The sequence below is a fragment of the Rissa tridactyla genome, chromosome 1 (assembly GCF_028500815.1).
Source record: "Rissa tridactyla isolate bRisTri1 chromosome 1, bRisTri1.patW.cur.20221130, whole genome shotgun sequence".
In the NCBI taxonomy this organism is placed as follows: domain Eukaryota; kingdom Metazoa; phylum Chordata; class Aves; order Charadriiformes; family Laridae; genus Rissa; species Rissa tridactyla.
Genome location: NC_071466.1, coordinates 14,226,025 through 14,253,995, shown reverse-complemented (window position 1 = coordinate 14,253,995; position 27,971 = coordinate 14,226,025). Strand labels below are relative to the sequence as shown.

Genomic DNA, 27,971 nt, shown 5'->3' with positions numbered 1-27,971 from the left:
ACCGCTAGCCGATTTTACTCGTCAGAGGTGTCGATTTTCCTTTTACAGTGTTATTTTTGACCGCAAGGTGGTATAATTCCCCATTTTAACTATAAATTTACTTCTGGTTCCCCATGACCAGCTATTACCATGCAGGGAGCTTAACCAAATAGAGAAAAAGGGGAAAAATAGCAAAAAAAGGACAGGGAACTACTGGAGAGAGTCCAGTGGAGGGCTGCAGAGATGATAAGGGAATGGAGGATTCCTCTCTTATGAGGAAAGGCTGAGAGACCTGGGTCTGTTTGGCCTGGAGAGGAGAAGACTGAGAGGGGACCTCATCAATGCTTGTCAATATCTAAAGGGCGGATGTCAAGGGGATGGGGCCAGGCTCTTCTCAGTGGTGCCCAGTGACAGGACAAGGGGCAACGGGCACGAGCTGGAACATGGGAAATTCCATCTCAACATGAGGAAAAAATTCTTTGCTTTGAGGGTGGCAGAGCACTGGAACAGGCTTCCCAGACAGGTTGTGAAATCTCCTTCTCTGGAGATACTTAAAACCTGCCTGGACACTTTCCTGTCCAGCCTGCTCTAGGTGAACTTGCTCTGGACTCGGGAGGTTGGACTAGATGATCTCCAGAGGTCCTTTCCAACCCCAACCATTCTGTGATTCCGTTTGAATTCAATCATAACTGTTTCAATGACACAAACACTCTGAATTTTTCCCTTTTACACAATTACGAAGTCAGCAGTTTAATGCTCTCATGTTTATTCTTGACTCTGATAAATGTGCATAATTAAAAGCCTTATAAAAATCAGCATGTGTATTTTAGAAAGACTGAATTGCTGCGCTTGCACCGGAGCCTCCTCCCCGTTTCAGTCTCTCCCAACAAGGTGCGTCTCCTGGGGCCGGTCGATGCGGAAGAGCTGCTCGGCAGGCAGGAGGTACCCCAGGTACTGCACGCTGTCCGGGCTGGTGTCCTGGTGGTAGTGTCCTCCTTCCCCGTGGTGGCTGAAACAATGGGTGTGCTCCACACGCAGATCGAAACCCTGTCACCAGAGAAAGGCCAGTGAACACGCGTTCATGTGAGCAGTATTTAAAAAGCCCTAGGTTAGTCCCTCCTAGACGCTTATTTCTACACATCTTAGAGCCTGGCGCAACCGTTAAGCAGCGAAAATTTGCAAGATGCTTGTGAAACTAGTAAGACAGAAGAAGAGGAGCTGTGCAAGGCTTCACCACAGGACGTCAGAGAGAAAAGAATTTAGAAACCCTGACCGCCCCCAACTTCTGCTGTCAATCTCACGGAGATTTACTGTTGTTTTTCTTTCTCCTTTCTTTCCACTGGGATTAAATAAAGCAGTCACACCAAAGAACTCCTACCAGACCATCAGAACCCCTCTGCACTGAATGCCACAGACCCATGCGATAAAAAGGCAATCTCTCCCCCAATTCTGAGAGCCAGCTTAGATGAAAATGGGAAGAATAGCAAATAAAATAACAACTAGTGAGGTCACCTGTTGGTGAAAAGCCTGTCCCCATCTTTCTTATAAGCCCCCTTTAACTACTGAAAGGCTGCTATAAAGTCTCCCTGGAGCATTCTCCAGGCTGAACAACCCCAACTCTCTCAGCCGCTCTCCATAGCAGAGGTGTTCCCGCCCATCTGACCATTTTCATGGTCCTCCTCTGGACCCGCTCCAACAGGTCCATGTCTTTCTTGGGGCCCCAGAGGGGGATCCCCCACTCCAGGGGGGATCTCATGAGAAGGCGAATCGCTTCCCTTGACCTGCTGGCCACCCTTCTTTTGATGCAGCCCAGGATACGACTGGTTTTCTGGGCTGCAAGAGGATACTGATGAGTAATGCTATAGGGTTTGAATGCCATCTTCTGCTGCTGTCTCTGTAGTGACACTCAGACATTTCCAAAACCATAGGCTTAGCCGAGTGCTGTTGAGCTTGCAGTAGATACAGATGGGAATAACCCAGCTGCATCCACTACACAAGTTGCACTGGTTCTGAATGGAGCAGATGTCGATGGCTGTTTTCCAAGTACTCATCAGTTGATTCTGGGGAGACGCACACAATTTAGCCTTAGGCCAATGGCTGCCACATAACGACAGAATAAAGTCACACCCTTGAACATATCCAAGCCTACAGCATGTCTCATTTTACACTGAAAAAAATATTTTTGTATTACTGCATCATTATTTATAAAACAGTCATTTTCATCTATGGTTTCCTGTTTACTTTTAAATATAGTCTTCCTAATGGTGAGCATGGCTTTTGAAACCAGATTGTTTTTTATCCTGAATTGTTTGCTGTTGAATTTAGTGCTTGTGAAAGATGCTAGATAACATTCTAGCATGAGGTCTTGCAGACTTTAATTTGCATCAGCAATGAGACACATGCTTCACATATTTCGACACAGCATTAGCAGAGACCATTCTTATGAAAGTGAACTACATGAGCACATGGCTGAACAAGCTTCCATGCTCTCGACATCTCTCCTGGTGTGGCCGCCATTGAATGCAACTATCCTGTTGTGTTTGCGTCCCAAACACTTGCAATTGGAACTGAACCATTAAGTTCAATCCACTGTGAGTAGCCACTAGGTTTCAGAACAGATTGACCTAGCCTCAACTGAAACCAGTGACAGAACCGAGGAGCTTCTGTTTCATTACACCACCTCTGGAAGAGTTTAACACAACATATACACACTCCTGTTCTTAAAAGGAAAGAAAAGAAAAAAAGAAAATCACGTCCAAGACAAAATTCATAACAAGCCTCAGTTTTCACTTAGAAATGAGAAAGAGACTCACTGGATCTCTGGAAACAAATACTGTCTGACAAATCAGTGGAGCCTTCATTTCAAAGAATTTCAGCCAGTTATTCACATCCTCATCGGTGTTCAGAGGACAGGCAGAAAATTCTGTAGGCTACAGCAAAAGTAAAAGCTTTGTAAGTGAAAGGAAGACACTTGTATCAACACAATTTTTCTCTAGCAACTTTCCTTTGCTTTTCCCCTCCCCACTATTCTGTTCCCATTCCTTCTTGCTCACCAGTGCCCGTTACTGTGTTTCTGCCAGAAAAAGAAGTGACCAGAATATTGCTTCTTTCATTGCAAAGGCAGTGGAAGAACTACTCAAGTGAGGATTCTCTTCCTGATATATTTTAGAAGCTCGGTTATTTTTAAAAAGTCTATCGCTTCTTGTAAGTATCATCTCAGTTCATGTATTTAATTTCAATTCATTTTACAATAGGTCTACAGTTCTTCAGCTGCCCACAGATTTCAAAAGAAAAGATGAAGGGATTAAGGCCAAGTAATACAGCACCATTAGTTTTGCACAGTCAGTTTTGTAATGTCAGCTCCTTACTTTAATACCCTGCTTATCCTAACAGTTTATGCATACATTTAAAAATACAAAACAAAGTCAAGGCACTAAGATGTTACACCCTGATTTATACTTCTGCTTTCAGAAGGATAAAGAAAGTTATACGAATTGAGAACAACTTACCATAATGTGAATCTTTGCTTTCCCCTTCTGAATGATAAATGTACCACCCATCCCAACTGGCTTTTCTCCATAGTGTTTCTCTAAAGTTTGTCTCAGACAAGTCACAAAGTTAAGTTCCCCAGTTCTTCCATTGGCTTTCACTTCAATGACCTGGAGAATAAAGCTACTTTGTCACTGCTGTCTCCTGCTGCAACAATCTGCAAAGGTCTATGAAAGCTGCTCTGAAATTCTCCCAAGCTTATAACCCAAGATTACTTTTTTAAAATGTGAGTTTCCCTGCAAGTGCTGCTCCACTTGCATCTGTCCAGTACCTGACCGTTCTCTTTCATGACTTTCTGTTCAACGCTGGCTTTGCTTGTGAAGGGTGCTGGGCAGCAGGTCATTTACTCGCACATGAGACAATGGTGGAAGCAACCCCTTTCTGCCCACCAGCTGGCTTCCGCTCTGTACTAAAGAAACTTTTGGAAATAGAGAAATTTTTTGACTGGTCTGCCAACACCTCTCTGTGCTACCCGTGTTGGAGGAAGCACTTCTACAAAAAAGCAGACAAGTGCCCAGACCTGATTTACACAAGTCAGTCATTGTATAACCATTACGTTAAATCACTGCTCGTTTGGACTGGATTTGGATGGATGATTTAAGATGGAAAATTTACACTGGAAAATTTTTAGTAAGCTAATACTTATCCCTCAAAAATTCAAATGCCTGTCTGTCTGCACCAATTCTTCCCCTTGTTCACCAGCTTCAGTTCCTTATGCTTGGATATTCTTTCATGGAATTGCTACTTTACTACTACCACAGAAAACTGATAGGAGAACATTGAAATGTGAGTTTCCCTTCAGCCACAAAGGTCTACAAGCAAAGTCACCTTTGATCCAAGTACGCACCTTACCAGGTTGGCCCTCACTGGCATAAAGGTTGGCCAACAGCCCAAACTCACAGTCGTTATATTTACTGCTGTACTTCTCAAGCAGGCACCCTTTATCTGCAGGATTTATCTGAGCAATGTAGCTCCCATTTACAGCAGGCGTTTTTTCACTCTTACTTTGAACAATAGCAATAAGCTGAGAAAAAGAACATGTAAGGATAGGTCAAATAAGTTGATCAGAATATGTAAGAGTCAGTCAAATGAACAGAACTCATATAAATGCAATTTAAGCTTCGGACCACGATCCCAGGAAATAATCCCCTTCGTCACGTAGCTCGCTCTCTCAGGATGAAGTCTGTACTAGTATGAAAAGTGCACTAATATTGTAATGTAATTGAAAACTACTTTCCCTGGAGAGTTAAATTTAATGTTATGTGAATAAGAATGCTAGTATTAAAAAAAATGAAAGAAAAGTAGAGAAAAAAGTCTAACCATTGAGACCTGAGGCCTGCATGCAAGTATTGGAATTTTATGTGATACTTTCTCAGTGTAGAGTAACAACCAGTATTATAGCGACTCAGATTTAATGGTGAGATGGTCTATCTCATCTGCTAATAAACGCACCAAAAGGAGAGGGCAAGCCCAGAAGTTTATGCTTGAAAAGACTCTAACTAACAAATGCCTCCACAGGCAATAGTTTTCGTCTCCTGCCGCTCCTGCAGGTGATCATTTTGGATGTGGCATCTTTAAAATTTACAATGGTAAAACAAAGCCATCCAAGAAGGCAAGAGACAGGGAGTATTTCAAAGGCATTTATCAGTAACTTTGACAAGCATTTCTAAATCTTGTCTTTAAAACCTCTGGTCAGGTCTTCATCAATCAGTTTCAAAAAAATCATGCTTCTTCCAGGCTTCAAAACAACCACATGCTTCCTGGAGAATTACAAGTTAAAAATTAATCTTTATTATCTCAATAGTATGCACACCTCATTGGATGGTCCTCATCTCCATGCCTTGTAATGTGTTTTATGTGCTTTTGGCATGAATTGTGTTTATTAAATGTTTTGTTTTAAATGGGAAATACCCAGCATGATACTGCTCTACTATTAAGATACTTCCATGAATTCATTAAGAACCATCACACTTATTTACTGACTTCAGCATTTACTCCAAGAATCTTAGATGAAGCAGCTCCAGCTCCAAGAATGAAAGCTCCAGGCAGCTCTATCTCTTTTGCAACTGTATTTAGATCGTAAACCTGCAAAAAAGAAACAATCCTTTGATTTTGGTGCAGTGCTCTGATTTGGAATTGCAGTTCTGTTCACTGTAACCTCTGGACGCATTTTGGATAATTAGGTTGGTTTCTCAACAACACAACATTTGGTAATAAGAAATTGTGTACGTGTGCATCTATTTTCTGAAAGGTAGAGTCTGCCTGTATGTTCCCCTGCCATTTTACCCAGAACGGAATTATTGTTCTTATTGAAAATTATATTTGTGTAAAATAAAACGTGGAAGGGAATATCATATGTAGACAGATGGGGTGAGGTGTCAGAAAGGAGGCATGATATTCTTGGAAAAGGACAGTAATGTGAATCCAGTGTTGGCGTGAAAATGCAAATACAGACAGTTTTTACAAAAAAGCATAGCTGTGACTTGAAATCACAGGCATGCAGCAAGCCATATATAAACATGCAGACAAGCCCCTTGTTTAGTACTTCCTTCCATGTCTCCTGTCACAGACGGTATGTCTCCAAAACTGTCTCATATTTGAGGGCAGGAGAAGATGAACCATCAACCACGATATGCTATTTTTGCTACAGTGTGTAAGATTACCTGACGTAGTCTGTATTTAACACACATCAAAATCGATCTCGTAAAATACTGAAAAGTCTTTTTCACAAGTGGAATCTTACAGTATCCATTAGTCTTTAGTTTTTGTATTTCAACAAGATACTGCTTTCCTTCAGACAAATGTATTAAACCCCACAGCTACAGGAAAACCTCACCTTTTCTGTCTGTGCAACAGGTATGAGGTAAGGAACACCTCCCACATCTGCTATTCTAGGCTTTCCACAAATTCCTGGAAGAATACAGCCAGTTAGCTTGGTAAAATGTTTTTCCCTAAAAATCTTAAATGAGCATGCAGTCTAACCCACCAAAGACTGGTTCCTCAAACTTCTAAAACCCTTTGAGAACCCTAGTATGCTTAGATAAAATATTACACTATTAAGAAGTCCAAGGACAGTAAGCCCTGAAATGATTCACAGCAGGATTTAATGCCAGGCAACCTGTTGTAAAATTAACATTCTCTAAGCACAAAAAAATATTAAGGTAGGCAACAACTGCCATTTGCCAGTTCTCCAGTTAAGATGCCCTCACTACACAGTGGATTCCCCCATTGGGACTCCACTTCCAAAATTTCAGCAGTGCTGGATGCCCAAGTCTTAGGATATTCATCCCATTTATTTGGACATGCATTTTAAGAAGGGATGAACCACCTTCTGGAGGTGTTTCTTTCACTACATTGATGACAAATCCTCATCTGAGGAGCACAGATGACATGCCTGTCTTCCAGACAGCTAATGTCAAAGGACATTAATCCCACTCAGAATAAGACAAGTTTCACTTCAGAAATGGCAGAAATTTAAAAATGAATGGAAGCACAACTCCTTAGGTTCAGATAGTCATTGGCATGGATCTAAAAAATTTCTCCATCTGGAAGGTAACAACTTAATTTCAAAATCTTTTCAGTACACTAAATGAAGCTTATGATATAAGTGAGTACTGCAATCATAGCTTAAGGGAAAAAATTATGACAAGTACTTGGTAATGACTTTGTCCTTGTTCATACATCAACTAGGAAGCAAATCCAGAAATAAAATGTAGCATTCCTCTCATGCATATTCTTTACCTGAAAAACAATTCAAGCTCTCCCAACGTCTGTAGAAGATCAAAACCAAGTAGGATCAGGTAGAAGAACTGGACAGGAATGCTAGGTTACCTTTAGCAGGAAAGTGGAAGGGTTCCTTAGTCAGATCAGGACAGTCTACAACAGAGACTTCAGCATCAGCAAAGTTTTCTTTAAGCCCTTTCTGCAAAACTATAATAAAGAATAATGGCAAAGTTATTGACAATGAAAAATTACCAAGAGTTTGACAAGTTACTGACAACAATAGATATATCTGTTTAGGCTTTATTTCAGCAAGATACTTTGAAGGACTTATGCTTACCCTAAGTAACTCCATTGATTTAAATGTTACTATCTGTTGGCACTTGTTTCCTGAGTCAGAGTTTCAGAGAAGAGCTACCACACTAATTCATTTTAAGAATTTTAAAAACCTTTTAATTGAAATACAATAACTGACTGCTCCTGGTAGCACTAGGAGCAGCACAATGTGAAGTAACATAGGTAAACTTCAGCTACATTCAGCAGTGGTTTTTGTTCACGAGAGCGGGCAATTATGATCACGGTCAAACATCATGCGAGAGCCAAGGAGGAAGTAAGTTTCAGCTGAAGTGATAATCATTTTTTTAACTATATTAACTATGTATCTCAAACTCTCTGCTGTCCGGAAACTTCTGCTGTCACAGGATATTGTCTGTTACATTTACGTTCACGTGGAGATTTTCTGGCAAGTGCCACCGTCAGTACAGGACAGATAATGAATGGTGCTGATGATAACGAACAGCTCCAAATCTAAACTTTTGGGTTTGCTTCATATCAATGCTTTTAGGCTCAGAATCTGCAACATCACTCAAACAGGGAGGATTCTTACTTAGACAAGTGCACTGTTTGGAAACAACTTCCAAACCTCAACTGAGTGTGGGATTGCCTTCACATCCCCCATGTTAAAGGGTCAAAGTTCTTTCATGCCTGGGGGTCTGCTTTAACGGATGTCTCAAACTAAGGAACAGAAAATCCAGTCTGTGATCTCAAATCCGGCAGTTCCTTATTTACTCAGAAGACTTCCCTATGCCTTTGTTTCCTCCAATCAAGATTTCAGCCCTATCTTACTTCTTGTGAGCAGATTTACCAAGCTGTTGACCACAAGGGTCAGTAGAAGGTACTTGGCAGGTTTCTAAACACATCTCAGTACCTTCTGGAAGTAGACAAGGACAATAAAAGGGCACTTCTCAAATTATACTCAAGAGCTGAACAGCAACAAAATTCACAGCCTACAGAAGGTCCTCAGGACAGGCTGGGAGGGAGGGAAAGGAAAATTCTGCTTCACAATCCATCTTTTCTGCTACTGTTTTAAGCTGTTCTACTGCAAATAAATGCTGTTCTCTGCTGAGCCCACAGGTGTATAGCAGCCCTGGCCTATGGCCCCAGCCTGATGGCTACTGGGTGAGAAAAGCACTAAGAAACACCCAGGGTGCTGCTGGGACCACGCTTCTGAAAGCATGGAAATGTCAAACTGACACAGATTTGGGAGAGTGGTAGACTGAACCTGAGGACCCCTCTGAAAGAAAAAAAACCCTTTAGTACATCTGCTGCGGGAGACAAACTGCTAGAAGGAATAATGCCTTTCTAGGAGGGCAAGGAACAAAGATAATGAGCAGGGAGTTTGTAGCAGATCACCTCCAGTATTCCCTTCCACCTCAACCATTTTGTTACTCTGAGCACATTCTGTGAGGGCTTTGGAAAGAAACAAAATAAATAAAATGTTTCCTGCAGCCTGGTTCTAAGGCAATCACCAAAAAAGGAGCTAACTAGGTTCAAGCAAGAGGACGTGCCATGCTATACTGCTGTATATCAGCTGTGTTTTGATTAGTCTTGAAAAAGAATTACTGGAGGGTAGCAGAGGACAGATGATCCCAGATGTGTAAATAAGTTCAGTCTGTAATTGTCAAACTTTTACAACCCCTGCGCAAATCTGCAAATGCAGCAGACAGTTTTAAAGGGTTCGAGAGCCTGGTGGTGTATTTAATTATCACTTGGGGTTTGGGGGAGAAATCATCGTTTGTTTTAAAAATAGCCTATAGAAAAATAGTGCCTTTCTTTACACCTCAGTGTGCAAAGAGCAGGAACATTCCACATGTACTATCTGTAGGTTTGATAAGAGCTTTAGATTTTGATAAGAGCCTTAAGATAAGTTTGAAAAGCACATTATAAGTTTGCAAACAGTTACACACTGCATGACTTACCCCCAGCAAGCTCCTCCAGACTTGGAACGTGAAAAGCAAACCTTTCAACTTTGTCCATTTCCTAATTGGTGCAGATTTCTTTAGGTAAGAAATTGCAATACACCACGCTGCAGGAGTGACTGATCTGTTAACAAGGATAACAGTTTAACCATTAAAACAGGCTTTTTTCAATATGTTACTTATTTTTCAATTTGACTCAAGAATACATAGACAACAGTAGAATTGTAGTCCTGCCATGAAAAGAAAGACTAACAGCTTCAATATTAATTTCCTTATGCACTTTGGAAGAAGATGTGTCTGTCGTCTCCATATCTGGCTCAGAGCATTACATATGCTAGTCCTCAGGCTTACAGGTGGGTGTAGGCAAAACGCATCCCACGCTGAATCCAGTTCAAGGGACAGATCAGGAGATCTATCTGTCCTTTGTAAGCCTGGAGTCGTAACTTATTTTTGAAAGAAAACTGGGCTTTTCTGAGCACATTAACTAACTCCTCAGGTCTTCCCTACCTTAATGTTTATTTTTCCAGCATTGGCTATGGTGGACTTTCAACTTCAGCTCTGACATGGCCTCCCAATTGATTCTGGGCATGGGTTTCCCGTCCCGGAGGGGAATAAAATAGCAGCAAAATAGCAAATGACAGCAGCAAGTTCTGCAGTATCAGGCTCTGGATGGGTACAGAGCCCGCAACAAAAAGTTTTGTTTGAACATCAGTTTAAGGACCCCTTTACAAATGAACTATATTTCAGTCAGCCTTGCAACAGCAAAGTCAGCTACTAGGGCAAACCACTAGCTCAGGGCAGAAACAGCTGATTATACACTGCCTCTAAATCAGCCACAGCAATCATTAACTCCTTAGACACATGCCTGCTGCACAGAGCAGAAACAGGAAACGGGTCCCACTTATCCAAATCTCAGGCCTTGGAGGAAAAAGCCAAAAGCCTAATTACATTCTCAGACCTGACAGGGCTTTTGTTAGGAAGGACTATGGTGTGAGCTAGCTGTTTATGGTACACTTTCACCTTCTATTTAAAAAATATCCTAGCTTTTACAATTGTCGAAAATCGTTAACTGTCCTTATACCACAGACCTCTCAAGTCAGCACAAAGGAAAAAAAGACAGCGGAAAAAAGAAATAAAAAGAGTTGGGAGATCATAGCAGTCGCCTAACTGAAGTCTTTGAGCTCAAAGTTCCGCCACCCCAAATTACTGCTGTAGCAAGTAGTAGAGAAAGGGAGAAAGACAGCTACTTGTGTACATTAATTCTCATTTTAGCTGGTCTTATCCATCTCCACAGGTGACTCCCTCCCCCTCTGGCTGCGGAGAAGACAGTAACAGGCGGATTTGGTGCCTCTAGTAGAAGCCTGCTATCAGATGGAGTGAATCAGACTCCAAGACTGCAAGTGTGCACCAAACACAAAAAGGGAGTAATTCAGTCAGAGAAAGAAAGTGAGAAGATGGCTTTGGCAGCATTGTTTTAGAAGGTCCTCATCCCCTCAAGAACCCTTTGCCATGTCCAGGAGGCTGTGCCAGCACTCAAGACACCAGTTGAAAAAATCCTGAAACAGGCTTGAGAAGACAGGCTAGAACTGCTGTTGTGCAAAAGGCAGAGAGGCAAGACTTAGACACAGTTCAACTAAGTAGGATCAGATATAGCACCTACACCATTGCCTGCTGTTTAAAGGACAGTAGTCAGGCTCCTCACAATCAAGAGAGGAGGGAAAGACTGGAAAAAGCTCGATGTACCGTAATGAACCCAATCTGATTACTAGACAGTAGTCCTTACCAGGAAGGACACAAAAGAGAAGTAGATCCGTGATTCACCACTGCAAAGAGAGCATTCACAGGGGAGTGTGTCTAGCGAGGGAGAGCCTGAAAGGAGACAACAGACATGATCCATCATGGTGAGGCTGAGTGACATTGAATTACTACAGAAGACTTTCAAAGAAAGAACACAAATGCTAAAAGGATAAGACTATTAGATCTGGGGTGGTACAACAAGAATGGAGAGAACAAGTATCTAAAAAGACTTTACAAGTCTATCTTTTTGAAGCAGTAAGAAAACATCATAGAGAGTAGTCAAGGGCTAGGAGAATGCAGATGAAATGGAAACCTCGATATTAATAGGGTGAGGAGAGTTGTCTAGTAGCAAAAATCTGAATCAAAACTAGTTTGGAGTGTAGAAGCCATAGAGGAGAGGTTACAGGCAGGCAAGAGATGAGTCGGCATCGGGGGGTGGGGAAAGAAATACCAGGGGAAAAAAAATTGAAGATGACAGCCAGCGAGAGAAGAGAAATCTAGCAATGACACCAAGAAGAGCAAAAAAACCCCAGATGCATTCTCAAAGGTTGTATTCTTCAACCGGGGCCATGCAAGGAGATCCCGTAGGTGGCAGAGGAAGGCTGCGGGACAGCAGGGGCGTCTGCTGGGGCGGCGGGGATTCGGGGAGGGGGATGGATCATGGCAGGGCAAGCAGAGGCGAGACTGGGACTCCCAGGGAGAGCACCCAGCCAGCCCAAGACAGCAGAGCGCTGGAGCAAAGAAACACCAAAGCCGACGCTGCGGGGGGAAAGAAGAGGCTATCCAGGCCGGAGCCGCAGGCAGAGGGAAGGAGAGGCAGGACAGCAGTAGCGAGAGGCCGACGGGTGCAAGGAGCAGCCCCTCGGAATCTCACAGAGAGCGGGAACTGCGCCCTGAGGGAAAGTGGGACCCTGCGGGCGCGGCGGGGAGCGGACGAAATGGGGGGCAGCCGGCAGCTGCCCCGCGCCGGTGGACGATGCCCAGCCCCGCACCCGGTCGCCGTTAGCGCCTTGACCGCACGTACCTGCCCCGCCGTCCGGACTGCGCGGCGGCAGCAGCACCGCCCGCCCCCGCCACGGGCCGGCCCCGGGGACCGCCCGCCCCGCCACCCCCAGCATGGTGGCAGTGGGGAGGCGCCGGCCCTTCCTGCCCTTCCTCCCGTCAGCCCGCGCACCTCTCGCGAGCTCCTGGCGGTATTTAAGCTTTGGGGCGGCCATTTCGCGCCCTTTGGGGCAGCGATGCGTGAGGCGGAGGGGAGGTAGGTGTGGGCGCGATCAGTATCCGCCGCCATCCGCGGCGCTATCGAGGGACCGGGTGAGGGCGGCGGTATGGAGCCGTGCCCGCTCGCCCAGCGCCTCGACCGGGGAACCCTTCCGCGGGGAAGCGCCCGGGGTGGGCTGGCGGAGCGGCCTTGGTTGTCCTCGGGAGCGGTCTGTATGGCGGCCACCGCTGAGGCTGTTGTGGGGAGCGATGGCGGTGGGGTGTCGCCGACCTGTGGGTGCCCACACACAAAATGTCCGCCGTGGCGCCGGCCCCGGCGCGCTGGTGGAGGCGGGGTGGGGGGGGTGAGCGGTGCGTCCGGCGCCTTTCGACCTGAGGTAAATGTTGGCGAATTAATCGATGGCTGCTTTTAGGAGGGGAGAAGATTGTTTGAAATAATCGGCCAGTTACATGCTGGTTGTTTTTCTTCCCTAAGATGTGTCTGGCGTGCCAGCGGTTACGAGTAGAGCTGCAGGAGAGGCGGTAAATGATGCTGAGCTGCCGACTGTAAGTACCAGCCACAGCCGGTGTAGTTAATCGTGCTGTTATTGCACGTGTTCGTGCTTTTATCTTGGGCTGTTCCGTTTCGGGACGCTGTGTTTGCCCGGTCTTGGGTGAGCTGACTTGAGCGGTGTGCCTGCGCTTTGTCCAGGGCACAGCACTACAAGTTTCTGTCAAAAATCACCTTTTCTCACAGCAAAAGACAGATTGGGTCCCTGTGTTGCCTTTTTAAGTGCATTAGGATGAGTTTAAGGTCTAGCGAGCGCACTTATAAGCCTGCATTTAATGCACATTTGGAATGAAATCTTTTCATCGTGAAAAATGCATCAGGGTAGGCTCCGTCTTGAACAATTAGATGATGCAAAATGTCGTCTAAGCGTAGACTGCTTAAAATTCAGTCACTGATGTATGGCTGCAGCAATTTTGTGATGTTTTTATCTTTGTTCTGAGAATAACTTCGAGGTCACTTGTAGCTGTATGGGTTAGAGAGGAAACGAAACTTAATATTGTGAGCAGTCATGGCTGTTCATGTTCTGTAGCCATTTGTTCTGGCCTGCTATTCTTTACTACTAGTCAATATGTATCTACTGTATTTTCAAACTTCTCAATTTGCTGTTGCATACATACCCTTTTGTCTTTGTGTGCTTTTGGGAAGCCTTCTCCCTGAATCTGTGCAGCAATCTGTACTCTGATTGAGAGTATCGAGACAACAGCAGGTTATCTGAGGACAGTAGATGAGTTCTACTATAGTGTCTTGAGGTGCCAAATTGTGTGTTTGAAATATTAATGAGTATGATGATGCGTTTGTGAAACGGTAAAAAGCATGGTAAAATTACAAAGATACAGACCTACGGGGCTAGTAAATGACGAACAAGCAGGTAGAATAACTCGAGGCTATTACTAGGGAAGGACAGGTTCCTGTGCGGTGCGTTGCAGTCCCTTTTGTATAGACTTGGGCAGCTAAAGGGGTGGATTGGGTTATATTGCAGATTTAACTGAAAATGAACGTTTTGATTGTGGGGCTAGTTTCCATGTGGATTGATAACCAGTGAACAAAGATTTGATAGATTGTTAGAGCAGGAGGCTTTAGGTAATCACGTAGCTAGCAAAAGAACGGAATATGGCATTGATTGCTTCTGATGACTACACTGTGTAGATTAGTTTAAAAAAGTTGTAAACCACAGTGAAGTGAGTATTTGTATATGACTTAAAACTACAATATCCCTACAAGTACAAGAAGCTGTTGGCTACATAGAATAATAGAATCTGTTGGGTTGGAAGGGACCTCTAAAGGTCATCTAATCCAACCCCCCGGCAGTAAATAGAGACATCTTCAACTAGATCAGGTTGCTCAGAGCCTCATCCAGCCTGGCCTTGAATGTCTCCAGGGATGGGGCCTCCACCACCTCTCTGGGCAACCTGTGCCAGTGTCTCACCACCCTCAGTGTAAAGAACTTCTTCCTCATGCCTAATCTATACCTACCCTGCTCTAGTTTAAAACCATTGCCCCTCATCCTGTTGCTACATGCCCTTGCAACCAGCCCCTCCATGGCTTTCTTATAGGCCCCCTTCAGGTACTGGAAGGCTGTTAACAGGTCTCCCTGGAGCCTTCTCTTCTCCAGGCTGGACAACCCCAACTCTCTCAGCCTGTCTTCATAGGAGAGGTGCTCCAGCCCTCTGATCGTCTTCATGGCCCACACATGCATGTGTGCTTATATAAGGGAAAACATTCCTAGAAGTCATTTCTACAAGTTTCTGAACATCTGATGCAACTTTGAAGTTAGCCTTGCTTTTAGCAGGAGTTGGACCAAAAGAGCTGTAAAAATCCATTCTGACCTAAATCATGCTATGAATATCTTGAGATAAGTGGCTGCAACTTAACTTACTATAAAGGTTCATACATTTGCTCATGGTTCACAGGATAATCTTTGTTAAAGTTTGCTCACAGATTTTTATTGGAAGTTTACCCTATTAGGTGGAGTGGTGGAAGGCTTGTAACCTGATTACATAGAATTTTCTTTAATTTCTTGAATTCTCATTTTTAGGGCAAACTGAAATATGACTGATACAGATGAGTCCCAGGCTTCTGACACTGATTACCCTGAGCTGATATGCAGCCGGCAGAAAGAACCATATAAGGTACATGCATGTGAAACAAATAAACAACTGGAATGTTCACGTTCAAGGCAGAAGAATGTTGCTCCTGAGGAGTCTTCAGATGAGCTTAACAGTATATGTAATTCTTCAGCTGAGGTTTTACTGGACAGCAGTGATTCAGAAAGGTGAGTTTTTAAATCTCTAGTTTAGAATTTTTCATGTGAAGAACCTGTGTCATTCATAAAAGTATACATTCTTTTGAATTTAAATATATTTTTCTTCAGTGATGTTTCTGCTGCTGTTGGCAATGAGTACCATCCTAAGTGCTCCATTGGAGCTTCAGAGGAAAAAAGGAGATCTCAATCTTCAAAGCAACGAGCTGATGAATCTGCTGCAGCAATGCCTGACAATGAAAGCTCTTCAGATTCTTCTCTGTCCCCTCCGAGTCCAGTGAAAGCATCTGAAACTTCCACGAAGCAGAAGTCAAAATTCAATTTGAAAGCGATTTTTGCATATCACTTCAGGGGAAAGAAGTTTAAGGCTGCTGCGCACCGAAAATATAAGTGTGGCTCAAGCAAGAACAAGAAGAGGTACGAGAGCACGCAGATGCCTACAGGGAGGCCACCACTGACAGCCTCACCTCAAGAGCAAAAGAGAAGGCTTCTACACAGAGGCTTTCATTTCCCTTTTGTTGAAAAACATTATGGAAAGAAACATATTCCCTTAAAGATGGTTCTTGGCTATGAGGTGAGTTCTCTGTTTTGTGGGATAAATATAGTATTTTTTTAGTCTAAAGACCAAGTGAATTTAAATTGGCTTCTATCTGATAGGCTATAATAAAACAATGAAACAGTTTTTGCTTCTGTTAAACAGGACACTTGATGTTGTCTGTTTAATAACTTAAAGACAAACACAGGTAAAATACGGGTGTCAATAAATGTTGCCATTCAGTTCATAATATAAATGCTTTATAGTGGTATTTTTAAGATCTCACCTGATGCATTTTTCTTTAGCAAGCAGCTGCAAAGGGATATTTCCAGTACATTGAAATGCTTAAATATGAAGAACATCTTAGAAAAGCTTTAAAAGCCCTTCAGGCTAATGAAGACCTAGAAAGAGAATGCCTGGCGGTACGGAAACACAAATATTTAGATGATGAAGGCCCCATTTCACCTATTCAGGAGATGAAGTAAGTTCATCCTTATATTTTCCGGTGGTATAAAACTTGCTCTTTTATTCTTAACTAAAATATAAGTTTGTGTATACAGATAGATGCATCACGCACACAGAGGGACACAGCCCTAGGTCACCCCCAGCCTGTTTGCTGGCCTGGGGAGGGCATCAACACTGCTTTAGCTGCAGACCCAAAACACAGTACCATACAGGCTGCTGTGCAAGACGAGTACAATCTGCTGCTCTTAACAGTTGAGGAATTCGGGAGGTAGTAGAGTTGCTTGTAGCAGCATGCGATTTAGTGACAGAGTTGTAGGTATATCGGGTTCAGTTCCTATGCTGTCCTTTTAGCCTGTATCGGCATTGTGTAATCTAAATGTGAATATCTGCTTATGAAAGCATTGGGTTTTTTTGGGGAACAAAACACTCAGCTGCTTGGGATTCTGTGATTGTAAATGTGACTTGGAACTGCTTGTACAATGAGATATTTTTAATCTAAAGACTGATTGTTTCAAGTGGTGATTTGTACTGTCTCATTAAACTGACATGGTAGAAATGTTTTAAAACAAAAAACTATACTTCCTGAAATTAGTCCCTCTATAGTTATCCCAAATAAAAATGTGAAGTGTTTTATGGCAAAGGCTAAAAGATATTTTTTAATTTCCTTTTTACTTTATTAAGCATTGAAGTATCATGTTAGGTCTTTCTTTATGGTCATTTAACTTAAATGTGCTAAATGGATCAGTAAAGCAGGAAGAATAATTAATGTCGTAAATATACTCAGCACCTTAAAACTAGAAAGCCTAAAAGACAGTGAAAAAGTGCAAAGCTGTCCCTCAGCTACTGTTCACTTTAGTAATAAGCACTTACACTGCTAATTTATATGAGTGGAAGTATTAGGGTGAGCCTGTAAAATGAGTAACAACAACTAGCTTGCTTCCTTAAAAAAAAGCAGAACAAACAAAGTTCTGTAGAATAAATGCAAGCCAGCTCATCCAGGCACTCAGTTCTTTGAATACTAGAAGACTTCTGAGGTTTTGGGACGAGTCCTTCTGGTGTCGCTTGTTGAAACCATAGTACTAAAATGGCTTCATGTCTTTCTGGGGAGTTCTTTATATCTTGAGAGAAAAATCTGTGGATGGTAGTGGGATTTCATACTTGTGTTTCATGGCAGTCTGGAGAGAATACTTCTCAGTTGTAGTACCAGGAAGACAGCTGTGTAGTCTTCTTAGCTGAGGCCTCTTATTTTCTTCATTGTATTCTGCTTGATTTCTAATTTGCTGACTTTCTAGCCTGTTTGCCAGTGTAATCCTAAATATCTCAAAACCACTAGTGATGGCTACTACTAAATTTCTCCTGCTGCTAAGCGCTGCTTCCATCCTACCAGTATTGCTAGTCGGGATGTAATTCTGCTGTCAGACACTATCATTTGAGAACAACCGCGTGAAGAAGTAGTATTAACTTAAACCCACAAGCTGTAGCGCTTCCATATGCATTAAGAGAAACTAGGGCTTGTAGTGGGAAAATAGTTTACATGTCTTAGACCGCTATGAAAGTACAGAGCTTGATTTGAATTTCTGTATTTCAGTCATGATGATGATGGCTTGAATTCTGATAATCCAGAAGACTTCGATGCCAGAGTAGTGGTGAGTAAATGTTCCTTAACTTCAGAAACTCCATAACCTTCTTCCTATTTTGAGGTTAAAGAATTGGTAAATAATGTCTTCAGTACTTAATTCTTGAGTTTATGTCCAAAGGTACCTGTATGATACCTGTGAATCTTGATCTGTAGTGCAAAAGGGAGTAGTTTTGAGAGTCCAGACTCTCCTCCTTGGAAATAATGCTGGAATGTATGGGAATTCTAGGGTTCTATGAAGAGTTCTTAAAATCTGCAAAGTTACTACAAAAATTTTACTTTTTCAGTATCTCAAAGCTAGACTTGTGAATACTTCTGTCTTCCATTTCCTTAGGAGAACAGCTCTTTCATTATAAGCAGCAAAATGCCCAGTAAGAAAAAAATCAAAGCCAGAAAAAAATCATGCAAAATCAATTGAAGTGATCGAAATAGAGGAGGAAGACAACTCTGCTTCTGAGAACTCTGTGCTTCTACAAGGTTCACCTCTGAACAGAAAACTTAACGAATGAGGTGGCAGTGGTCACTCTTCAGATTCCTTTTTCGTGGCTACTTGGCTTAAATCATTGGTCTGAAGTCAATGTTGAGCTATCAGCCAAGCAATCTAGTCAGACTTGGTTTAAGGTGAGTATATTTGGCTTCTGTCTGAAACTGTTACAAAACAAGTGTAATCTTTTTGCTAAGCTTTTACGTGTCTTCTGTGATGTCCTGTTGGGTGTATGATATCCTTGATTCAGTGGCTGGTAATCTTGCTGAACCGCTAGCTTCTGCAACTTGACTTCTGTTAACCAATGGATCGTAGAATTTATGTAATTAAAAATAGGAAAACAAGTTCCAAATATTGTAACATAGAAGGGCCACAGTATAGAAAAGTGTATGCATTTGCATAGAGACATATACATGCTCATGTTACAAAGGGCAATTTGAACACCTTTTCTCTTTTCATAGCTGACTTGAGGGTGAGTGGTACTTGAGGGACTATCTTTCCATATCTTAAGGAAATGCAGGTTATACTTCGAAATACTTAAAGAGCTGAGTAAGACTTGAAGACAGAATTGAAGCTTAATGCGAATTTTTGTGTCAACAGTAAAAATGCAAAAGTCGTTAGTCAGCTTGGACAAAAGCCTATTGCAAAATGTGGTTAATGCATTTGAATGATGATAAAATCAATTTGTATGATTGAGGTTGTCTATTCCATGCAGAATAACTTTTCAGAAAACTAATTCTCTGCTCCTAACACAATAATCTGAAGTTATCTTAATAACTGTAGCAGCATAATGAATCTTACATAAAGATTCTTTTTCCCGTCTTGCCATCTTCTGTCCAGAATGGGGTCTGATGTGAATGTGACTAAGCAGAAGATGAAAGCTCTTTATAAATTACTTAACAAACCTTGCCTGATTTGCAAATACCTTTCTCAAAAGGGTTTTTTTTAGAGATGGAAACAATGACTAGTGAATGTTTAGAAAAATGGTCTGAATGTGGCTAACTGCTAGAAACAAGGCTGTCTTGGTAGCAGTAGAAATAAAAAAAAAAAATGTTTGAGAAGTTTCCTTGTGAGTCAATGAGATGTAAATAACCAAAGGGTGATGTGCATCACTCACATACTCTAATAACCAAATCTCTTATCAGCAACAAACTAACAGCTGTTCAGCAGGTAAAAGTAGTCTGCGCTGAACAGGGATATTGTCAGAAAAAGACTTATATCTACTGTTTTAATTTCCTTCAAAATGCAATTGACAGTGAGAGGAGATTTACAATAGGTGCTCAGTATAATGAGAGCAGGTCAAGTTGCATTCCTTATGCTCGAATTAGTGTCCCAAATCTTTGTAAAGGAAGTTTGGGGTTTCCCAGATGCAACTTGGTAGCTCTAAGAAATAAGACTGCAAAAATTACTCTTCACTAGTTGAAGATCCCATTTAATATTGGTCCAAAATTAATGGCTAAATGTAACTCTTTTAGGCATCTACCTGAGAAATACTCTGTATGGCTTGAAAGACTCATCCTGGATCTAGGAGTGGGGTTCTTGCTTGGTAAGGCCTAGCGAGGTGGTATGTGGAGTCTCGCTCATTCTGCAGTTCATGTGATGAATTTTTCTGTTCAACTGCTGAGTGACTCAGAAATGAACTAAATTTCAATTCTGATTAGAACTGGATAAATACACATGAAAATCTCTTATTACAACTGTTAAATGGATTGATGAAACCTAGCTTTTGGCTTTAGGAATTGTCAGTTATTTGACTGTATCTGATAGTTCTTATCACTTTGTTTTTTTTCTTCTAGTTTATGTTGCTTTTGGGAGATGAAATACTGCTCAGTTTTCTCGGATGTGCAAGGTAAGCTGTTATTTGGTTTGCAGTTCTTGTTTTCTTCAGGTGGGTTTTTTGCTTCGCAAAATGTTTTGGGAAAGCAGTATTCTAGAGTTCAAACAAATATATTAGTGTTCCATAACCGCGCAACCTCTGTGGAGCTTTCAAAGTATTGAGTTCAGTGTAATGTCTCTTTTATCAGTCTCACCAAAATCAGAGCCTGTAGCCTCTGCTTGAATGAAAATTAAAACTTAGGAGTTCTTGAATACCTGTGTATTAAATTGAGTTTTTTGTTAGGAGTTACATATAGAAATACTTTGTTTTTACCTGATGTTGAATGCTGCAGGGCAGCTTAATCTCTCTGATTTGGTTTGGACAATACCTGGGATCTTCTCTGCTGAAGATGTTGAACTACTGTAGGTGTAGTCTCCTGGTGGTGCCTCACCCACACTTTCTGTACCAGGGTGTATCACACAGCTGCAGCTTCTGATCGTGTCCTTCTGGTAAAATTTCATCTTTGAGCATGTCCCATGCAAGAATAGAGGGACGGCAGGAAGAAGCTGGTAGTCTTGCATGTATGTATTGCTAAAGCTGTGAATCTTGTTACCAAGTTTGTGTGGCTTCAGGAGAGTCTAGGAAATGGCATGAAAGACAATGCCGTGTAAGATTACTGGACAGGAAAATATCTTTAACATGGGAAGCCCTGAGCTAAAGCTGGGCAAGTAATGAAACCTTGCAAGAACATACTTAAGTAAGAGGATGGGAACAGGGCATCTTATTTGGCCATTGCTGCAGTAGGGGTAATGGGCTAAATCACATACCAGTTCGACACAGCATAAATTGTTCTTATGATGGTGTATCCGATACTGAACTTCTTGGCACAGTAACCTTAGTCCAAACTATACCTGCCTCTAAAAACAGAAAACAAAGTAGCGGAAGGTGACAGTTATTAATGGTGAGTATAGAGTAAACTGGGAAATAGCTTCAAATGCTGTTTCAAAAGTAGTGGGGAAATAGAAGCTGATGCATTGAATCTGTTCTAGCACGTGTTCAGTTTTTGTCTGTTGCTGTAGACAAAAACCTGGAACCTAGTGCTTAGAAAAAACCCTTTTTTGCAACCCACAGCTGATTAACATATTAGTTGTGTTACTTATATGAAGGGACAATATTTGCATGCATTCAAACTACAGTTCATTTGAACACTGATAAATCTAGAGCATGGGCTTCATATTGCAGACTTGCAGAAGTGTAGTCATATCAATTTCCTTCCAGACTCTGCAGATGAACACACCAGATCGGCAACAGGGAGCAGTTGTAACTTTTTTGGACTGCTTGAATTCTTAATGGCTGTTTGCTGGCATTCTGATGTACAAATTCGTTATTTCAGTGGACTTCAGTGGAATTTGTTAGCGGCAGAGGTAAGCTTTGTGGTTCTCCTGAACTTCAGCATGAGTGTTAGATTTCTTCAGACAAGTACTATTTCCACAGCAAGTAATCAGACCAGTTTGTGCACTGTACGGTATCTGCACCCAGCAGTATCTTCCTGATGGGGTGTTCAAAAAGCAGTGCTACAGCATTTCAGCAGCTGGCATCGTTGGTTTTCATGCGGATGTGCTGGTTAAACTTGGTATTTCTGTTGAAACAAGTAGCCTGAAAATTTCTTACTGGGAATCTTGTCAAATGCAGCATTGAAGAATTGTTGAACTGTTACGGGATAAAAGCATAGTTAAATCAATGACATTGTTCCAAAATATTTCTTCTTAAAGGGGCATTTCTGCGATGTCTGGAACATAATGGAAAGTCTCTACTTAAGGGTAAGTATTGAGGAAGCAGTTTTCCTATGTGGAGGTAGTTGGATGAGGATCTTAAAGCTCAAATCTTAGCTTTTTCATTGCCTTTCTACAAAGAAACAATATTTTATTTTGAAACAAAAATCCAAGTACCAGATGGCAGCTAGTGACATGTGTTAAAGTTAACTGGCTAGGCTTCAAAACCAGAAGCTATTCTGCAGACATTGTGAAAAGTTAATTGTTATGCCTCGTTATTCAGCAAATAGACACAACTCGCTGTGTGTCTGAATTGAAAAACGTGGCTAGAAGAGTAACAGGTTGTGCTTTCCTCACTGTAAAGTTAATTGCAGTGGTGACAATGAGACCTGTAACAAGTTTACTTAGTGGGACAGTTACGCAGGCACAGTTAAAGATGCTGCTACTGTAAAATCTCAAGGATTAGCTTGTTTTGATGTTTTTTGAACTCTGCATCCTGACTACTAAAGCAAGTAGAATTAGCAGGTAGAGGAAAAATACTTGCAGTTTTGCATTATCGTAGATGGCTTATTAGAGCATGTTTGTAAGCTGTCTTAAAATAGTATGTCATAAGCGTTTTCTTTACATCACAGTACCAGCTGAGTGTTCGGTAAATCCCTTGGTTGTATCTTCTGTGCCATAATGCTCCAAGTTCTTAAATTGCAGATAAATTTTGTTGATAGCTGTGTGATAGACTGGGCCATGGCAAGAAATGCTTTGGTTTAGCATCAGCATTCAGGCAGTGTAACTGGACTATGGTCTACCTGCATCATATTGAGTACAAAAGTGCCTAAGTCTTAATAAATTACTGAAATACTGAAGAAATTTGGAACTGTTACTCAGATGCAACAACTTACTTCTGTTTAGGAAGTCCACGTGATGTGGTCCAGTCTGAACTAGCATCTTGGTAAGTTAATGCGACAGACTGTTTTTTAACCCTTGCCTGTTGCAGGTTAGCTGTCTTTGGCCTAGTGAGCTGGTTATATTGCTGGGTTTTCTTACTGTGAAGATGCAGTGTTGCTTTAGAAAACATAAGAGCTTATCTTCCCCCAGACTTTGGAATACTGTGAGAAAATTGTTGTGATGATTGGCAAAATGTTCAACTGCTCTGAAAAGAGTGAGTGAAAATAGCCTTTCTGAACAAATCTACTACATGAGTGTCCTTTTCCTGTCACTTTATTCAGGGCATCCGAGTATTTAACACGCAGTGTTTTGTATCAGTGAGCAAAGATCATGACTATGTGACTTTATTTTAAAAGTAATCAAAATAAAAAGAGCTGTCAAATTAAACAGGGTAATATTCAGACATTATAGTAGCTTTAAGTGTGATTCCAGATCCAGGCTGCCTGTAACACCTGTGGAGGTTAGAACCATTTAAGTACGAAGTACTGCTGTAGGTTCTGTATGCACATACATGTCAGTTCGTAACCTTACCCTGCTTTTTCAGGTGGTATGTGATTAGAGAAAATGAGAGAAGACATGGAGGATGCTATTTCACAGTCAACTGAAGCCCCTTCTAGGTTAGTACAGCATCTGAGGTTCTGTGTGTTCCTTAATGATCGGAGGGCTCTGGTTTCAGTGGCTGGAAGTCTGTATCAGATGAAGCTTACTGACTTGTGGAGTGTTTCAGGGACTTTTTTTTCAAAACTATTTTGGTGTATTTTAATGTAGTACTCCCTCTGTTAAATGAAGAATTTATTTTAACTTTGGTTTGTCCAAAGAACAGTCATACAAATTTCTCCGTCAAAAAGGAGGTGATCAGCATAATTGCTTAAATTGATAGTTTTACAAGTTATGCTTAGCAGCAAAGTTACAAGGAGGATTCTGCGTGAGTACAATTTTGTGGTTAATTCCCTGTGTCATTTGCCTTTCAGGTAACATTAAAACTGTTGCTAATATGAAGAAGTTACTTCATCTTCCCCGAATGTTACTGTATCATTTACCTTCCTCCTTTCCCCAAATGTCTTGAAACCAGTTAAAAAGACACTTAGTAGGGTCTGTGAGATACTTTTCCACTCTGCTTGATTTTTTTTTTTTTTTTTTAATCTCTTGTGTTCATTTATAGTATGAGGAATGTTGAGGTCTATCCCGATAGGATCTCCTCTGTAGGTTCGTGTCGTTGGAAACGCCTCACAGAATAAACTTGTGGTTTTGCTTTACCCATTGAACTACCTGTTAGCTCTGTGGGATAAAACTGCAAGACAGATCTCGGCAGATGTAGCATCCTAGGAACTGTAATAATGCATTATGTTCTCCTTCAGGTGCTCACTTCTGCTTTTGATACAAATGAAAAAGTGATTCAACTGGAAAACCTTGGTAAGAGCCAAAAGACAGTGTGTGCTGGGACTTAAAGTGTAACCAACACATTAAATTGCATGGGCTGAACTTGCTCTTCAGCCAGGTTTTTGTGTGGTTACCTGATTTCTAACATGATTTCTTGTGGTTTGAGTTTTCTGGATGGTTTGAAACAGTCTATTCCCCCCTTGATCACGAAGGAGTGACGCTTATTTCTTATTTTGGTGTCTGTAAGTAAGAGACAGCACTGTCTGAACTTGAAGTAACCTCACGAACATGCATTTTTGTTCTGTGTCAAGAGATGCTCGATAGTTTCATACTAAGCAGCAAACTGGGGTCAGATCTTTACGTTAGTGTTTTAAAGAGTTAATTTCTGAGCAGCTCAGCCAGGTTACTACTATACAATTAAAATTCCTGGCTTCTGTTCTACAGAATGGAGGATGTAAGGCAAAACAAGCAAAATCGCCTGGAAGAAGGATAAATCCGTCACAGCAGGAATATGTAAAAACTCTGAAGAATTCTGAGGTTGCTCTTCCTATTAGGTGAAATTCATGTGCTCTCTTTTCCCTCTTCAGTTGCACGGTAGCTTTTGTGAAACAAGGAGTACATCAGGGTAGCTTATTTGCTAGACACTAACTGGTGCCTACGAAAGCTTGAGTGTTAAAGTGAGCAGTTGTGGATGAAGAGCTACTGCAGCTCTTGCACTGTATGGTATCTGCACCCAGCAGCGTTCTCCTGATGGGATGTTCAAAGAACAGTGCTACAGTAGTTCAGCATTTGGCATCGTTGGTTTTCGTTCTGCTGTGTCTGTAAAACCTGGTATTTTTGCTGATACAGTCTTTGTCCTCTTGTCCTTGCTTCCTATTTTCCTGTTCCAGTGCGAGAACCGGATACTGGCCAGTATCCAGAACTGGAACTCGACAAATGCATTGTTTATTTTTCTTCTTTTTTTAAGCAGGTGCTTTAGGATACAGAAGAACGTGAGTTTTGCGGTGTTAAAAGGATGAGCTGTGGAAGATGATGACAACCTGTTTGACGGGTGAGCACTGGGTTACTTGTCAGTTGAGGAGGTTTCATGCAACTTTGCAGAAGTTTGCGTATTAACTCGGTATGGCTCTTGAACATTGAGGCTTCAGTGAACTGTTACAGACAAGTGTAGGAATGGTTGTCTAGTAGCAGAGATTGCTGGGCAGGGCTCACCCCAGATCTTGGCAGGATCTGAGAGGTTCTTATCTGCGAGTCATTCTTGCGTGTGTGTATATATATACTTTAAATGGAGGTCACGGTTGCGCAGTGATTTGTAGTACTAGTTTCTGCATTAGGCTGATGCTGGTTGTGAGGAATTCCTCCGTACTCAAAGCCTTTAACAGATTTTTAGGCTTGGTGGTGTACAGAGCTTGGCTTACATATTGGCATGATTAACTGGAAGGATGGTAAGGGATGGAAAACTTGAATGTTGATTTAAGTTGGTAATAGCAGTGAGAGGACATAGCTGGTCATTACCAAGGCTGCTGGGATGTTGCTGTTTCTGGTGAGCTGTGGACATGACCGTAAAACAAGTCCATCAGACTCTTGAATTGCCACATGATGTGGCACCAAGTCTGCTGGGAATAAAGCTTTAGTGTAGGTCACAGACACAGCGCTCCCTCCTTCGGCTGTTAAGACAAAGGCAGGTTCCTGCTGAGGTGTAGGTATGTGGCTGTATCCTTGGGCACTAGTTCTAGCTAGAACCTTTGTAACTTGGACTCCAGAAGCTGCTGCTGAGAGGATGGTTGTGACACACCCAGAAGCAAAAAGAGGAGACAAAAGGCTGCTCCATGCAATTTACATCCAGCTTGAGTTTGTTGTAACTTTACTGACACTAAAACCAAATCTCTTCAACCCACAGTGTCTGCTGCTAAGTCACTGCATCTCAGAGGTGTGAGAAACACCGCCCAAGTGCCACCAAAGTGAGTCTGAAGGTAAGAGTGCTCAGCAAAACTGGTGGTACTAAAAAGAAATTCAAGGTCACTTCAAAGAGGGTTTGCGTGGCTGAAAAACCAGCAGCTCTTAACGCGGTGACCGCATAGTGAAATCCTCTGCAGGATGCCGTGGACACCTGGTGTGTGCTATGGTCTATTTATGAGGAGATATGCCTTGTGGAGTGAGGCCTCTTGGAGTGAAAAAGGAGGTTTATTTTGAGATGCTGATGTAGGGAAGAGGCTGCTCAGTTCCATTCTGAAGCCAGCTGACTTTCGCAGCATGTGAAGTTGGAGAACAACAGGTTGATACAATTTTGTGCTATGAGCAGGCTTGTAACTTAATTGCTGCTTCCTTTTCCCTGGGCAATACCGTACCTTCCTAGAGCTGCATGGATGGGAGTACTTACAGGAAATGGAAAACAATGATACTTGAAGCTGGCATTGAAGTCATGCTTTTGCCCCTTACCACTTCAGTAAGGGGTGTATGCACATGTTCCCTGTGTCACTGCTTTTACACCAGCACCATGTCCTGAAATTAAGCTGCTTCAGAGGTGGGGAAAATATGCTGAGCATGAAGAGAGTTCAGATCACTTTTCTTTTGAGTAAGAGTGCTAATATATTCTTTTCCTCTCTCAGGTCCCTGGTGATGTTGCTGCGAGTCTGCTGCAAGGGACTGCACAGCTCCTCCATATAGAGAAAGAACCTTATCTAGAGTGTTTATTGCAGTAACTAAGAATTGAACATTTGTTTTATCTTCCCTTACTGCTTTGTAAATTGAAATAGCGCATGTTGTCTAAAACCCAGTTCAGAAGTGTAAGGGGCCTTTGCCCTTACCCTTTCAGTTGAGTTGTGACTGGTCTCTGTTTTGCCCTTCTGGGAGATGTGGCCGAGCTGCCTGCTTGGCCTTGCAGAAGAGCTCCCTAAACTGAGTGACTGGAGAAGGTCTTACCAGCTGTTGCCCCTCACTTCTCTGATACTGAACTCAACTGGACTAAAGCTCTGTAGAGGTACGTTCTGTACAGAATGTCACAGCATTTAATAAAACTGATGTCTGAAAGCTGCAGCCTGGGATTATTTCCTGTTGCTACACTGTAAGTAAACAAAGGAGAAGTCAGTAAGTTGTGGCTGTGAGCAGCTGGGGCTTGTGGTCTGACCATAAGAAGAGCCATGAGGGGGGAGATGAGAGGGACTATGCCTGCTGCACCTCTACTCTTTGCAGGGCAAAAAGCCTCCACCTGATGTCACTCTCTGAAACACCAAGCTTGTTTTGTCTTGTGCTCTGCACTTACCAGGGGGGTAACAACTTGCTTCAGCTGCTGCAGTACAGAGACTGAAAAAATAAGTGAAAACAAGCATAAGCTATAGTTAATTGCAGTAAAGTATTGGAAACTTGTTTTTGATGAGCATTTTAAACAGGGCCAGATTTAATGAAGTGATAATGATAAATTTATAGTAAAAGTTGAGCTTTGGATTTATCTTGATGATGTAGTGACTTACCTCTGACTTGGAGCTCAGGAAACATGGATGGAAGACCTACCTTTGGAAGCAGTAACAGTCCTGTTTTAAGGTGCTTTAAGATGTACCTCTTGAGATAAATCACATAGTGCAAAGAACAGAAAAAAACTTCGGCTTTA

At 42.0% G+C, this 27,971-nt stretch overlaps 2 protein-coding genes and 9 non-coding genes across 14 annotated transcripts; 10 read left to right on the top strand and 1 right to left on the bottom strand.

Annotated features, from left to right (window-relative positions):
• Positions 1 to 728: 728 nt before the first annotated feature.
• Positions 729 to 12,406, bottom strand: C1H11orf54 (chromosome 1 C11orf54 homolog). Of its 2 annotated transcripts, XM_054191847.1 has the most exons (10): positions 12,328 to 12,405; positions 11,290 to 11,375; positions 9,507 to 9,630; positions 7,360 to 7,458; positions 6,365 to 6,438; positions 5,512 to 5,613; positions 4,376 to 4,552; positions 3,489 to 3,638; positions 2,793 to 2,909; positions 729 to 1,026 (listed from the first exon to the last, which is right to left on the bottom strand). In XM_054191847.1, exons 3-10 carry the CDS (start codon positions 9,562 to 9,564, stop codon positions 853 to 855), a joined length of 951 nt encoding a protein of 316 aa, XP_054047822.1. In that variant the 5' UTR covers positions 9,565 to 9,630; positions 11,290 to 11,375; positions 12,328 to 12,405; the 3' UTR covers positions 729 to 852. The 2 variants fall into 2 exon arrangements, with proteins under 2 accessions (XP_054047822.1, XP_054047832.1); XM_054191857.1 differs by lacking the exon at positions 11,290 to 11,375 and having other exon boundaries at positions 12,328 to 12,406.
• Positions 12,407 to 12,461: 55 nt separating this feature from the next.
• Positions 12,462 to 27,890, top strand: TAF1D (TATA-box binding protein associated factor, RNA polymerase I subunit D). Of its 3 annotated transcripts, XM_054191828.1 has the most exons (17): positions 12,462 to 12,561; positions 13,000 to 13,070; positions 15,110 to 15,346; positions 15,446 to 15,908; positions 16,175 to 16,350; positions 17,923 to 17,980; positions 18,305 to 18,591; positions 19,930 to 20,000; positions 20,251 to 20,303; positions 21,549 to 21,694; positions 22,043 to 22,090; positions 22,949 to 22,988; positions 23,529 to 23,601; positions 24,343 to 24,397; positions 25,335 to 25,415; positions 26,265 to 26,337; positions 26,974 to 27,890. In XM_054191828.1, exons 3-7 carry the CDS (start codon positions 15,123 to 15,125, stop codon positions 18,386 to 18,388), a joined length of 1,005 nt encoding a protein of 334 aa, XP_054047803.1. In that variant the 5' UTR covers positions 12,462 to 12,561; positions 13,000 to 13,070; positions 15,110 to 15,122; the 3' UTR covers positions 18,389 to 18,591; positions 19,930 to 20,000; positions 20,251 to 20,303; positions 21,549 to 21,694; positions 22,043 to 22,090; positions 22,949 to 22,988; positions 23,529 to 23,601; positions 24,343 to 24,397; positions 25,335 to 25,415; positions 26,265 to 26,337; positions 26,974 to 27,890. The 3 variants fall into 3 exon arrangements, with proteins under 3 accessions (XP_054047803.1, XP_054047796.1, XP_054047810.1); XM_054191821.1 differs by lacking the exon at positions 19,930 to 20,000; XM_054191835.1 differs by lacking the exon at positions 19,930 to 20,000 and having other exon boundaries at positions 25,332 to 25,415.
• Positions 20,045 to 20,116, top strand: LOC128904697 (small nucleolar RNA SNORD5). Its single transcript, XR_008464613.1, has one exon. It is a non-coding gene; the product is annotated as a small nucleolar RNA SNORD5 (small nucleolar RNA).
• LOC128904691 (small nucleolar RNA SNORA40) lies at positions 21,318 to 21,443 on the top strand. Its single transcript, XR_008464607.1, has one exon. It is a non-coding gene; the product is annotated as a small nucleolar RNA SNORA40 (small nucleolar RNA).
• Positions 21,785 to 21,923, top strand: LOC128904683 (small nucleolar RNA SNORA8). Its single transcript, XR_008464599.1, has one exon. It is a non-coding gene; the product is annotated as a small nucleolar RNA SNORA8 (small nucleolar RNA).
• Positions 22,311 to 22,442, top strand: LOC128904685 (small nucleolar RNA SNORA1). Its single transcript, XR_008464601.1, has one exon. It is a non-coding gene; the product is annotated as a small nucleolar RNA SNORA1 (small nucleolar RNA).
• Positions 23,155 to 23,227, top strand: LOC128904680 (small nucleolar RNA Z40). The gene has a single exon (XR_008464596.1). It is a non-coding gene; the product is annotated as a small nucleolar RNA Z40 (small nucleolar RNA).
• Positions 24,157 to 24,288, top strand: LOC128904688 (small nucleolar RNA SNORA18). Its single transcript, XR_008464604.1, has one exon. It is a non-coding gene; the product is annotated as a small nucleolar RNA SNORA18 (small nucleolar RNA).
• On the top strand, positions 25,077 to 25,215 carry LOC128904681 (small nucleolar RNA SNORA8). The gene has a single exon (XR_008464597.1). It is a non-coding gene; the product is annotated as a small nucleolar RNA SNORA8 (small nucleolar RNA).
• LOC128904686 (small nucleolar RNA SNORA32) lies at positions 25,870 to 25,992 on the top strand. Its single transcript, XR_008464602.1, has one exon. It is a non-coding gene; the product is annotated as a small nucleolar RNA SNORA32 (small nucleolar RNA).
• LOC128904684 (small nucleolar RNA SNORA25) lies at positions 26,381 to 26,510 on the top strand. The gene has a single exon (XR_008464600.1). It is a non-coding gene; the product is annotated as a small nucleolar RNA SNORA25 (small nucleolar RNA).
• Positions 27,891 to 27,971: the final 81 nt, after the last annotated feature.

Bases quoted from the DNA above. Each gene is read 5' to 3' on its own strand.
- TAF1D (XM_054191821.1), top strand. From the start codon at position 15,123: ATGACTGATACAGATGAGTCCCAGGCTTCTGACACTGATTACCCTGAG. The intron at 15,347-15,445 runs GTGAGTTTTTAA...ATTTTTCTTCAG, and splicing joins GACAGCAGTGATTCAGAAAG to TGATGTTTCTGCTGCTGTTG. The intron at 17,981-18,304 runs GTGAGTAAATGT...CCATTTCCTTAG, and splicing joins ACTTCGATGCCAGAGTAGTG to GAGAACAGCTCTTTCATTAT.
- C1H11orf54 (XM_054191857.1), bottom strand. From the start codon at position 9,564: ATGGACAAAGTTGAAAGGTTTGCTTTTCACGTTCCAAGTCTGGAGGAG. The intron at 5,614-6,364 runs GTGAGGTTTTCC...TCTTTTTTGCAG, and splicing joins CTGTTGCACAGACAGAAAAG to GTTTACGATCTAAATACAGT. The intron at 3,639-4,375 runs GTGCGTACTTGG...TTTATTCTCCAG, and splicing joins GTGAGGGCCAACCTGGTAAG to GTCATTGAAGTGAAAGCCAA.